The following is a 13764-nucleotide window of genomic DNA, read 5'->3' on the forward strand; positions in this document are numbered from 1 at the left end:
GACAGAAAAGTGGGGGATCTCAGAACTGAGCAGTTTCCAGAGACTTTCAGGATCCCTGAGATGAAAGCCCCACCCAATCCAAAGAAAACCTGTCCCACTGAGTCCTGAAAGCACAATGGGTCCCGATCCTTCTGCTCTGCCTCTTTTTCTCACAATATAATGAATAAAGATCCACCACAACGAGGACTAATCCAGGGACTTTAGGTTTCAACACAGCAGTATCATTCTATACAAACACCAAGTTATGTATTTTGTCATAGTATCTACCAAGTACTTACATTCCTGGCATCTTATATAATCATCTTACTAATCTTTTGAGGCTTTTCTGTTTCTGCCCTACCTCTCCTTATACAGACGAAGAAATGAAAGCATGGGGCAACTGAATCCATGGGCCAAGATGACACTGCTATGTATTAAGGTCAGGACTAAAATCCAGGCAGTTGGCACTTCGGAGGTAACACCGTTATCCCTGTGCTATACTGTTCAGTTGTTAGGCCTGTAGGTTTCCAGAGAAATAAATATACATTAGACTTTTACATGGAACAACATACTTCGAAGTAGTACAGATATTTAAACGGGACTAAATGCATTCCCATTTTTGTTTATTCTTAGTTTCTCAATCCTGGAAAAGCTTCTATTTCTTTTCTAGGCCTGCTAATGTCTGTGCTCATGAATAAAAATAATGTAAATGGTTACAACATGGCACCATTAAGAGAAAAAAAAAAGCCACCCATCCAAATACTGGCATGAATGTAACAAAATATTCTCATTCCTTTGTGTTAAAAGTGTAAATTGGTATACACTTTATGGAGAACACTAGTAATCAAGATTCATAAAGTCCCAGTGAGGACAGTAAAGATTCACATTAGATAATATTTATCTCAGGACGCCTGGGTGGTTCAGTCGGTTAAGCGTCTGCCTTCAGCTCAGGTCATGATCTCAGGGTCCTGGGATCAAGTCCCACCCAGCATTGGGCTCCCTGCTCAGCGGGGAACCTGCTTCTCCCTCTCCCTCTGCCTGCAGCTCCCCCTGCTTATACTCTCTATCAAATAAATAAAATCTTTTAAAAATAGATAATATTTATCTCAATGTTATTGATCACAGCAGAGAGAGAGAGAGACATAAAACCTAAATGCCCACTGATCACTTGGAATGTCTCAAGTCTGTGTAGAAAACTCATGTTTCATACAGATGACCCACAGACACACAAAAAGATGTTCAACATCACTAATCATCAGGGAAATGCAAATCAAAACCACAAAGAGATATTATCACCTTATATCTGTCAGAATGGCTAAAACGAAAAACACAGGAAATAACAAGTGTTGGCAAAGATCTGGAGGAAAAGGGACCCTTGTGCTCTGTTGATGGAAAGGCAAACTAGCACAGTCACTGTGGGAGACAGTATGGAGGTTCCTCGAAAAATTTATTTATTTATTTGAGAGAGAGAGAATGAGAGAGAGCAAGCACATGAGAGGGGGGAGGGTCAGAGGGAGAAGCAGACTCCCTGCCGAGCAGGGAGCCCGATGCGGGACTCGATCCAGGGACTCCAGGATCATGACCTGAGCTGAAGGCAGTCGCTTAACCAACTGAGCCACCCAGGCGCCCGGTTCCTCGAAAAATTTAAAAACACAACTCCCATAGGATCCAGTAATTCCACTACTGGGTATTCACCCAAAGAAAATGAAAACATGAATTTTGAAAAAAATAGATACACGCCTACGTTTACTGCAGCATCATTTACAATAGCCCAATTATGGCAGCAACTCAAATGTCCATCAATGGATGATGAATGGATAAAGACGATGTGGTGTATGTACATAGTATGTAAGTACACACACACACACACACACACACAGGATTATTACTCAGCCATAAAAAAGAATGAATCTTGTCATTTGCAACAACATGGATGGACCTAGAGGGTGTGATGCTAACTTAAATAAGTCAGAAAGACAAATACCATATGATTTTACTCATACATGGAATTTAAGAAACAAAACAATGAGCAAAGAAAAAAGGAGACCAAACAAACAAACAAACAAACAAACCAGACTCTTAAAATACAGAGAACTGGTAGTTGCCAGAAGGGAACTGGGTGTGGGGATGGGTGAAATAGGTGAGCAGGATTAAGAGTACACTTGTCTTGATGAATGCTGAGTAATGAATAGTTGAATCACTATACAGTATACCTGAAAATAATAGAATACTGTATGTTAATTATACTTCAATAATAAAAAGAAAACTCATGTTTTCAAAGATTACTTAATGGCATTAACAAGCACAGGGTATTTTTTTAAATTGTGCAACAAAACTGTACTATATAATCTCAACTGAAAAGTATTCATTAAAATAAAGGACTGGAAAGAAACTGTATTCATTTTAATATTTTGCTTTTTCTCTAAAATGTTTAGAATTCTAAATTTTAATTTTTTAATTTTCTTTTTTTTTTTTAAGATTTTATTTATTTATTTGACAGAGAGTGACACAGTGAGAGAGGGAACACAAGCAGGGGGAGTGGGAGAGGAAGAAGCAGGCGTCCCACGTAGAAGGGAGCCCGATGTGGGGCTTGATCCCAGGACCCTGGGATCATGACCTGAGCCGAAGGCAGACACTTAACAACTGAGCCACCCAGGCGTCCTAATTTTTTAATTTTCTTCATCTTCCCTTCTTTCCCTCTTGACGAATGTGTGTTACCTTGGTAATCAAAAAAAAAGTCCTAAATATTCAAAAGGGGTTCAGTATCTAAAAGAGGTAAATGCAGTCCAACAATACCTCTTTCCTCCATCATCACCTACACTGTAATACTCAAAACCTCATTTACAAAGAGCTTTCCTGATTATACTGACAGGGTTCTCTCCCTTCTCTCCATTTTTAGATAGCTTTATACTTCCTTTTTTGGTATTTTTGTCACCTCCTGCCTTTTACAATAATCATCTATATACACATGGAATCTTTCTTACCAGACTGTGGGCTTTAGGATGGCAGGGCCATGTTTGCTTCATAACTCTGTCATTACTTTACTCCCATCCTGCCTTGTAGTTGGGTCATATTGGTAAATGAGTAGGGATTATACATTTGGGTATTAGTTATTCCAATACACAAAAGGCAATATAGGTCATGTGAACTGAATTAGTTTGTAAATACTTGCAGTGTTCTTTATGGCACTAAGAGGCAATAACTAGATCCAGTGAGTGGTACCCGAGAAAACAGTTCCATCCCAGACTGTGGCTAAATTTCTGTAATAGTCCATCTATATCTGAGGATAGTCTGGTCTCTAGAGAGACAAGAATGCTCCATGAATCCAAGGTGTTTGAGCAGAGGCTGAAAGACCACATGTTCTTCTGGCTTTGTAAGAGGGTATAAATCCCATGATCCTTGTAAGTCTCATTCCACACCAAGTTTCTAAGATTCTACATGGATAGATGTACATGGACAAATAGATGTAGATCTACATGGATAGATGTACATTCTAGATCTACATGGATAGATGAATGGACAAACTAATGGGTTGAATCCCCATATAGGGCTCTCAGCTCCATTTCTATGGGCAGACAGGGAGAAAATGCCACCAGTGATAATATAGGTGTATAGAAGAGGCTAAATGGTTCCAAGAAATGACCATGCTGGGAAAACAGTTCAAAAAATTAATCGCAGCCCGTTGCAGGTGGAACTTTCATGAACGCAGAATAACAGGGAAGCATGTTCGCTTGAACAGGTGCCAGCCAAGATTGTAAGCACTTAACATAGGTCATTTAATTCTCAAAATAACCTCCCCATTTGAGGAGAGAGTGATAAGTAATGCTCTCCCCCCAGGAGGGAAAAAGCAGCCCTGAAAGGTCAAAAATATTGCCCAGGGTCAAAGCTGATATGTCAGCTGAACTGGGATTTTTAACCCATGGACATATCCATCCTAATCCCATGCTCTTTATGCCAGGCTGCCTCTAGAAGAAAATGAAGGAATAGCAGGGACAGAATATTCTTTAACCTGTGAACAACTAAATGATCAATCTGTCCTTCTCTGTAAAGGTCTCCATGCAGACACATACAACTGCATCAGGTTAACCCCCCAAAAAAGAACATGTTTGCCTTATCTCCTCTCTTGGGTGGGGGGGGGGGGGATACAAATGTTCTCCTTGGAACAGAAAATGACATGCCTACCTGAAAAAAATCTTAGACCTGCCATGATTTCTCAAGGGACCTTTATAGTAAGTCAGCTGCATTTTCAGTCATTAAATCACAGGTGACAAATTTTCCTTGGGTGCTAACAATCAGCGTGGATATTTCAAATATGTTGAGAGTAAAGTCTATTTAGTGCAAAAATATCAATCTTCTTTATAGTAAGCTTTTCAAGAGCCAAGCATCTTATCTTACTAATACCATTTTCTCCCTAACTCCAACCTCCGTTACCTTTCTCTCCTCATTCTACCGCTTGCAAAGCGAGTCTACAAACACAAGTGTGAGGGCAATCGCCAGCCCTAACTCACCGTGTAAGTGGTACCCATAATCTGTCTCTTTGAGTAGGAAAGGTGAAAAATAGATTTTAGAAACGAGCAAGGTCAGGTTTAACGCCAGGTCTACGTGACTCAACTACGGATGACCGGATGCCACCACAGAGATCCTGCTTCAGCAGGTCTGGGCTAGAGCCCAGCCATCAGCCTGTTCAACAAGCAGCCCAGGTGACTCACATGCTGGTGGTCCTTGGGCCACACCTGCAGACACATCGACAGAGTGAAGCCCTCCGTGGGCCAGATGAAGACAATCACAAGTGGATTGCCCAAAGTAAGCGGCAAACTGGAAGTTAGAATATAGTTAATGCCGGGGCACCTGGATGGCTCAGTTGGTTAAGGGACTGCCTTCGGCTCAGGTCATGATCCTGGAGTCCCTGGATCGAGTCCCACATCAGGCTCTCTGCTCAGCAGGGAGTCTGCTTCTCCCTCTGACCCTCCCCCCTCTCATGTGCTCTCTCTCATTCTCTCTCTCTCAAATAAATAAATAAAATCTTTAAAAAAAAAAAAGAAAGAATATAGTTAATGCCTTTGCAACCACACAACATCACATTTCTTGCTTAGCATTCCAAACTTTTTTTTGGGTCACTGCTCTGTAAGCTGCAGCTGCAAAAACATTCATAACTTACATTTATGTGACACTTCCTATAAAAAGAGCTTTCACAATCACTATCATGTATGATCTTCACAAAAATGTATTATCCATATGTGCCAGATGATGGAATTGAAATTCAGAGAGACTAAGATTCTTGCTTGAAATTTTTATATTATATATATTTGGGGCAAAGTAATAGGATTTAATGAGTCTTGATCTAATAAACCCTCAAATGTTAACCATTATTATTTCTGGGTGATGGACACTGGGGAGGGTATGTGCTATGGTGAGCGCTGTCAATTGTGTAAGACGGTTGAATCACAGACCTGTACCTCTGAAACAAATAATACATCATAAGTTAAAAAAGAAACAAAACCATAAATATCGACTCAGGAAAAGTTGAAATTGGTAGAAAAACTTAAAAATAAAATTAATAGCTAAACTGTAATGACACTTGTTACTAATTAACCCCCTCCAAATCAAGTATTTTTTTATAAAATTTAGCTATAAAGTAAGGCCAAGGAAAAGTCAATGTGGGAGGAAAAATGAAAACTCACAATGGTAGACATTTTGTTACAATCTGATATGTTCAAAAAAATAAAAACCTGATAAATTAAGCCGTTTTACAATCTATACAAAAACATGTGATTCTCTTAAAAATTTCAGATTTTTAAATCTGAAAAAAGTAGCAAACTAGAAATGCTTTAATTGTGCTATATATTAAATTGTTGAAGTAATTAAAATAGACTAGTTATGTATACTTCAGAAAATACCTTCTCAACAAAAATGTTACTCTGATATCAATATGTATACGTAAAAAGACAGTACAAAAATGTCCTTGAGATCTACACAAAACAATGGGTCAAAGTATTCCATAACCTCAATAAGTTACAGAGTAATAAAGCTACCCACAACACTATTATTAAAGCTGTAAGTCTGACTGCTGAGGGGCAACACACGGGACATGTATTATACTGTAATAGTTAGATCACTTACTATGTAATGGATTACAGACAGATCACTATATAAATGACTGTATTTTCTAATTCAGTTTCTAATTTTTTCTGCTCCTGCTTCTAATGTCTTTTAAATTTACATAAGGCATTAGCCTTAAAAGTAACAGAACCCAATTAGATTGAACTACAATGTTAAGAAATCCCATTACAGGGGCACCTGGGTGGCTCAGTCGGTTAAGCGTCTGCCTTTGGCTCAGATCATGATCCTGGAGTTCTGGGATCAAGCCCCACGTCGGGGGGCAGGGGGGGGGTCCCTGCTCAGCGGGGAGTCTGCTTCTCCCTTTGCCCTTCACCCTGCTCATGCTCTCTCTCTCTCAAATAATTAAAAAAAAAAAATTCCATTACAGAACTATAGCAGTCTTGTTATCTTAGACTTACTACTCACATTTCGTTTCCACAGCATTCTCTTGCATTTTAAATAACATGTTATGTATTGGTACTTGTGAATATGCTAGAGTACATGCATGGTATTTTGGAAATAATTTATTTTTATGAAAACGTCTTCACTTGCCCCCCCACCTCCGACCAAGACATTAGAATTTGCCAAATTAAATAAAGCTAGCACTTCTCATCTCTACAACTTCTGTGTATTTGATCATTACATATGTTCATATGTTCTTTGTAGAATGTCCAAATACAGACTCCTGTTTTTGTTCTGAAACTCACTAATTCCAGCTCAATTTATAGCACGGCTTTTCCTTTGGGGCTGGGGCAATATACAAAGGAGCATTCCAGGGTACCACGTGCTCAGCAAGGTTAGCAAAGCAAATCCCTGCAGTGTAACATGGTGAATCACTTGCTGGCTGCCGCAAAAGCTTGTCAACTTTTCACTTCATCAGTTTCCTGGGCAGGTCCTGGAAGGCTGGGCTCCTAAGTGTATCTTCCCTCTCCTAAAAGAAAGGAAAATAACTCGAGCAGATGAATTCATGCCTGGTCGCATGAAGAGAAGCTTTCTGAAGTGCAGAAATACCCATTTAGAATGAACTCATGGAAAACCCTGCTTAAAATGCAGTGTTTTTTTGTCAGCAAAGGTCTGCTTGGACAGGATAAATAGGTGAAGCCATGAATTTCCAGTCTCCCGATGCCAGATTAAATCCCACTTCTTCAAAAAAGACCCTGTGACTGCTCTGTCACCCTATTAGAACTTATTTGCTTTGGATCATCACAATAACTCCTCTATTGGCGGAGGAGACCTGCCAGGGTTTAAGTAAAGCCATGACCACACTCAGTCTAGACACTATCATCTCCACTAAAATACATGAATAAAAAGTAGCTTCTCAGAGGCATAAGGCTGTAATTTAGATCTCAAAGGAAAAAAATATCAAAGGTATAAACACAAGAAAAAAAATCCTTTGTTTCTATGGAAAAACAAACTTCATTAAAATACTTTTTTTTCAAAGAGCTTGACAAAGAATGTGTAAAAGGGGAGAATAATTCCGTTTTGAACTGGATGTACGTGGTATACAGTACGCTCATAAGCCTACACAGCTTCTGAGACACAGAAGATTCTATAAACCAGCTATGTCCCTTTATTACTAGACAACTCAAAATAAAAATCAGAAGTATTAAATAAGCGAAACCCTTCATGTACTTAAATCGACCTCAGGATAATATGGAAACCTGTAAGACAGAGAAAAATCTCCACAGATAGAGTTGATTGCCATCTAAAATGCTTTTGTTCCCACTCACCGCTGTGTATTGGGGTTGCCAGATAAAATGTATCATGCCCCGTTACATCTGACTTCCAGATAAACAATGAGTACTTTTCTTAGCACATCCCATAAACATTATTTTTATTTGCTAAAGCTGGCAATTCCCATGCACATATGTGTGTTTAAGTGTAGGTGTCGCTATTTCCTGGCAATAATCTTTCAGGTCCTGAAACATGTCACTACAGAGCCCTTCTTACTTCCCACAGGATGTTAGTTTGCACATGTAGAAATTCATCCCTTTCCTGTAACCAAACTCATTTACTTTACAAACAATTGCATGTGAAACTGCTTACTATGGCCAATTAAAAAAAAAATGTATTATACCAGTGCACAAACGTAGGCAAAAAAATGATATGCACAATATTGTCTTAAAATTATGCAAGCTTTCCCTCCCGCCCCCAGCAGATTTGCAAGCCTAACAGGAGTTACTGTCATATCTAAGTGACATTAACTGTAACATAAGGAGGTGACTGAATATTTAATTCAACTCAGAGTACCAAGAATATCTTACTGAAATTATTTCTCTGCTGGGGTTCACATGGCAAACGCTAATATATCATCTAAGACGTAACTCCTAATCACCATCATGAAGTCTTTCCTGATGGGAAAGACAATGGGAAGACAGCATTCCCACAGCACCTTGCATATTTTATTTACCATACTATATTGCATTTACTTATCTATCCTGATCTACTAAAACGAGAGCTCCTTGAGAACAGGGCCCGTATTTTCACTGATCTTTGCATCCCTCCTCCTTAACAGAGGGCCTATTAGACATTCAATACATGTCTGTTGGCAAAATAAACTATTATTAACAAGCTCATGCTGGAACCCAGCCTAAAAAAATGTCCTTGACAGGCAGGATGTGGAACTGCCTTATTATAACTACCTTATAATAAACACCCCTTTGAATGAGGCTCATTAATACATTGCACTGAATTTCAAGTTATACAGGTATATTTCTATTGTTACTAGGGAGCCTGCAAAATTCTATACAGAATAAAAGGTATATTTCACTGATTTATTCAACAAATATCTAGAGTTGGCTAACTGCTAGGCCCTGTTCTAGGTGCTGGGAAATAAGATAAAGCCCCGCCATCATGGAATGTCCATAATGATACTCCAAGGAGACTGATGAAGTAGCAGTGAGAGATTAGGAGTTAAATATCTTTTATCCTTTTCTTTCCAGATGAACAGTGATGAGGCCCCAACTAAGATAATCCTAGCTGGATACACTGTAAAGCTGGGCCTGAACAGAGAACAGCAATAAGGTGTCATGACCCCAACCTCTGGCTATTCTTCCATTTATGCCAAACATGGTCCCTCACTGTAGGTCAAAAGCAAACAGAATGGTGCCCTAACCGGTGGCTGGGCTGTCAGCTGTGCCCTAAGCACAGCACATCCATTTGAAGGAACTGAAGACCCTTTTTTTTTTCTTTAAGATTTATTTATTTGAGAGACAGAGAACGCGTGTACGAGCAGGGCGATGGGGAGAGGTGCAGGGGTAGCAGAGGGTCAGAGGCAGAGAGAGAGAGTGTTAAGGTGTTAAGCAGACTCCACACTGAGCACAGAGCCCGACGTGGGGCTCGATCTCACCACTCTGAGATCACAACCTGAGCTGACACCAAGAGTCGGATGCTTAACGGAGTGTGCCACCCAGGCGCCCCCTGATGACCCTTTTTTTTTTTTTTTTTAAGATTTTATTTATTTGACAGAAAGAGACAGAGCGAGAGAGGGAACACCAGCAGGGGGAGTGGGAGAGGGAGAAGCAGGCTTCCCGTGGAGCAGGGAGCCAGATGTGGGGCTCGATCCCAGGACCCTGGGATCATGACCTGAGCCGAAGGCAGATGCTTAACAACTGAGCCACCCACGTGCCCCCTGATGACCCCTTCTAATAAATATTGGCAGAGTGGCCTGTTCCATTTCAAAATTCTTTTTTTTTTTTTCAAAATTCATTTTAATGGTTAACGCCATTTAATCTTCAGAGAGTTACCAGGTCAAAACTGCCATTACTTATGATGCTAACAGGACTTCCAATACATAGAACTGAGGCTCAGGAAGTAAGATGTAGACACCTCTGCAGTACAGATATATCTTTGGAAAAGCAACGGCCAGGCCGAATAAAAAGTACCGCCTGTTATTGGAGCCAAGAGCTGCTGAAACACAGGACTTTTACACCATGTCATAAAAAGGAAGCACCATCTCAACCACCAAATCCACTGTTGTACGTCTGCTGGTCTGCGGGTATGGCAGGAGGAGAGAAAAGGGGAGGGTGCACATGCCGACAAGACCTAATAGTGATGAGGGTATTTGCCACCACTCAGTGTTTTATATTAGCCGGACCCTGGCTACCTTTGCTTCATGCAAGTCAGCTCATCAAGTGCTCCTAATCACTTGAGAAAGGTCCTACTAGGCTTCTTCTATTAATTCTGAAACTGAGGCTCAGAGAGATTAAATCACCCACTCACGGTTACGAAATGAGTAAGAGAAGAGTCAGAACTTGAATTCTCAACTCTGGCCTATCTTATTCCAAACCTAAGCTCTCAGGCCCTCAGCAACAGTGGATTCCCAGGGGTCACCACACACCAGTCTAGGAATCTTTGCATCCTTTAGGACCTTTAATGATAAGGACAAATGTCTGTGCAGCATTCATATGGGGACAGGAGCCGCCAGGAATACAAAGTCTGAATCAGACCTAAAATAAGAAAGAGCTTCATGTTCTGGCTACTCTGTCCACACCTCAAAAGAAACTCTGTGAGGTTAATGTGGTATTTTTATTTTTTGTTTCTGTTTAAAAGTTTCTTCTGAGTAAAAATATTTGAATGGAGCTGGGCAACAAAAGGGTATAAAGAACTGGTATTTGAAAGTTGTTTTCGCTTTTGACCAGGGCCGAGGACTTGGGGTCTGGGCAGCACTGTGGGGCTTCTGTGGGGTGTCTCTCCTGACCACACCCAGGATGCCAAGCCAGCCTCAGGGCTGGCCAGACAATCGGGGCTCTCATGAATATTCTCTTAGGTTCTACCTCAAAGAGTCTTAACAGGGATGCCACAGGGACCTCAGGAGACTTGGGGTGGCTCTGGTTCTTCTGCAGAGCAACAGGATGTGTAGCTGGTCACCGGTGGCCAGGGAATAAGAGCCTCTTGTATCCACTCCTTTCCTCTAGCGACAGGACCGACTGGGAAGCCTTCTCTTCCCATCACAGAGCTCTCTATGGGAGAGTAAAGCAAAACAATTCATTTGAGATTATCCTCTATAAATGTGCCACTCCCTTTAATGGGGAATAGAGATTGAAAGCTAATTATTAAAGAAGGTGATATGGAGGGGTGCCTGCGTGGCTCAGTTGTTAGGCGTCTGCCTTCAGGTCAGGTCATGATCCCAGGGTCCTGGGATCCCTGCTCAGCGGGAAGCCTGCTTCTCCCTCTCCCACTCCCCTTGCTTGCATTCCCTCTCTCGCTGTGTCTCTCTGTCAAATACATAAATAAATAAATTAAAAAGGTGATACGGAGAAAGATCATAATCCCCTGCTATTATTCCATTTCTATTTCTGTGTTTTCTACTAGAGAATTCTACGTGGTTGATCCATGATAGTTATGTCCTTATCGTTTTGTTGACAGAGTAATAAGCAGAACTGTAATCTTGGAAATCAAATTAGCCAACTTCCTCCTCCAGATGAAAGTACAGAGAAGTTAATGCACAGAGAAAGTGACTTGCCCAGAATCACCCAGATGGTTAATGGCAGAGTCGGGATAGATCCCAGAATCATCTACCTTGATGAATATTAACTGAGAAAACACACACACACACACACACACACACACCGTGGGTGGCTGGCTAGCCCCATAAATACATGCTGATGTTCACAAGGAATAAAATGATGGAAACTGTGGATGGGACTGAACAACATGGAGACATATGTAGTGAAGAGAACCTTTCTGAAAGTCAGTCAGTCAGTCAAGATCCAGTCAAACCTGGATCTTGGCTTGGGCCACCAGAGAATTCAGATCTAAATTTCTCAACTAGCTTGGGAGCTTCAGTCTCTCTCTCTCTTTTTTTTTTTTTTTTTTTTTTTGTAAAATTAGGGAGTTGGATGGTGTAATTTGTTTTGTTCTATTTGTAATTTACAAGGACTCTTTCAGCTCTAAAATTCTAAATCTGGATAGAGCCTTGCTTTAAGACAAAACAGAAACAAAAAACAGAAGTTCTTCTTCACCATCTATATAACAGATCAAATCCAGTGTTGAAATCTACATTTAAAAAGCCAAAAGAAAATGTGGAAAGAATATAAACAAACAAACAAAAAGCTGAACCTAGAAGTAGAGTGACCCACACATCCTGCATTGCCCAGACCTGGTTTACACCTGTTTCTCCTGCATTCCAACCAGTTAGTGCCTGTTTTCACTACCCAAAGCATCTCCATTTGGATGACAAATTATATGATAGCCCCTATAAGGAATTGGTGTTATCTTGGAGAAACCCTCACCACTTTTGATCATCTACGGACAGAAGCCTAAATGCCTTGGTATGTTATGAAGACTCTGACTCTCCAGTCAAAGCTCGCCAGCACCCCCACCACACGCTAGTGACACCTGACTACTTCGGTTCCCCAGAGGTGAGGAACACTGCTCCTGCCATTGCTTAGCTTCTCGGCCTGCATCCTACAGAATGGCCAAGTCCTCCACAGGCATCGAGACCTCCGCTCCGTACTGCCTTCTCTGGGAGGCCTCCCCTCCCTCCACCTGGGATCACTCTGCCCATACCTCTACTAGCATGTGGCCCCAACAGCTTCCGTAGCTCTTTATCTCCTCTACTGCACCCTAAGCTCTGTAAAATGGAGTTCACCTGCATCTTTCTATCCCTTAGCACGATCATTAGCACTCAACATGTTTGTTGAATTAAATAGAGAAGTACATAAAGATTTGCTAACAGGATACTGGCTAAATTATCTTTCATTGGAGTGAACACAAAACAATGGGCTTCATTCAACTCAGCTGGTCTCCACCATTATTACCACCAGTAACAGTTTCTTGTATGGTGTGCGGAGATCCAGTGCCCTGTGATGGTGGGTCATGGTCTATGACCACCTGACAGCTCCATTCCACTTCTGCCACTGACAAAATGTATGATCTTGAACAAGTTCCTTGCCCCAACTTAACTCAGTTCCCTCAGTATAAAACAGGGGAAATGCAACACTCCTTGGTGTAAGATTATAAACGGTGCATGAAGAGTGGTGCCAGGTATTGACCCTGGCACAGAGTTCACAGGTAATAAGTAGTAACTTGGCTTCAGTGGTGATCATTTCCAGCCAGAGCAGATCAAACTGGAAAAAACCATGACTCCTCCTTGCTCCCCAAAGAGATAAGCCCCACCTGGATTTATTTTGCTTTATGTCCCTCTCTCCTGGGACTAAGATGCCAAGACCTTCACAACAGTAAATATTATTCTCCTTCCAAATCCTGGTTCTTTGCTTTTCTAATTATCCCCAACACAAGGGTCAACACGAGGAATACAGCAAGAAAGGCAAGGACTTACAACTCAAGATAGACCATGGTCAAATAAGGAAGAACTTCTTGACTGCCACTCTGATCCAACTACGGAACACACGCAAAAGGAATTCTTGGTAAAATGCCAAGTAGGGAGAATTCAAGCCTGGGGAAGGATCACATGACTTCTTGCCGGGACTTTGAACCCTCAAGTGAACTACACCTTGAGCAAAACACTCCCTCAATCAGAAGCAGTCAGTTCCCGGTGCCCCAACACCAAGCACCGGAAAGGGACTAACAAAATGACCGTCGTGAGCATCTTTAGCAGAAGGAAAAGGAGGAAAGGAATGTTCCCTTCGAGATTTCTTCATCACAGGAAACAAGGCACAGGCAGCAAGGCAACTAATGGGATCACAATGTTTCAATTAAGTAGCACAGAGCTGTTGGAACTTT

At 41.2% G+C, this 13764-nt stretch overlaps 1 protein-coding gene across 14 annotated transcripts in view; it reads right to left on the reverse strand.

Moving 5' to 3' along the window:
* Positions 1-13764, reverse strand: part of LPAR1 (lysophosphatidic acid receptor 1) — a 297361-nt gene that overhangs the window by 38866 nt on the left and 244731 nt on the right. Inside the window, exon 4 of one of the 14 annotated variants that reach the window (XM_045882916.3) lies at positions 1420-11039. The exons of the other annotated variants lie outside the window; for them this stretch is intronic. Coding sequence (XP_045738872.1) covers positions 10888-11039 — 152 coding nt within the window. The 3' untranslated portion in view covers positions 1420-10887. Of the gene's footprint in view, positions 1-1419; positions 11040-13764 lie in introns of those variants that run through there. 14 annotated transcript variants of the gene reach the window in all.

Source organism: Mirounga angustirostris, unplaced genomic scaffold (assembly GCF_029215605.1).
Source record: "Mirounga angustirostris isolate CCGP_5_RB_7025 unplaced genomic scaffold, mMirAng1.0.hap1 SCAF_15, whole genome shotgun sequence".
NCBI lineage: Eukaryota > Metazoa > Chordata > Mammalia > Carnivora > Phocidae > Mirounga > Mirounga angustirostris.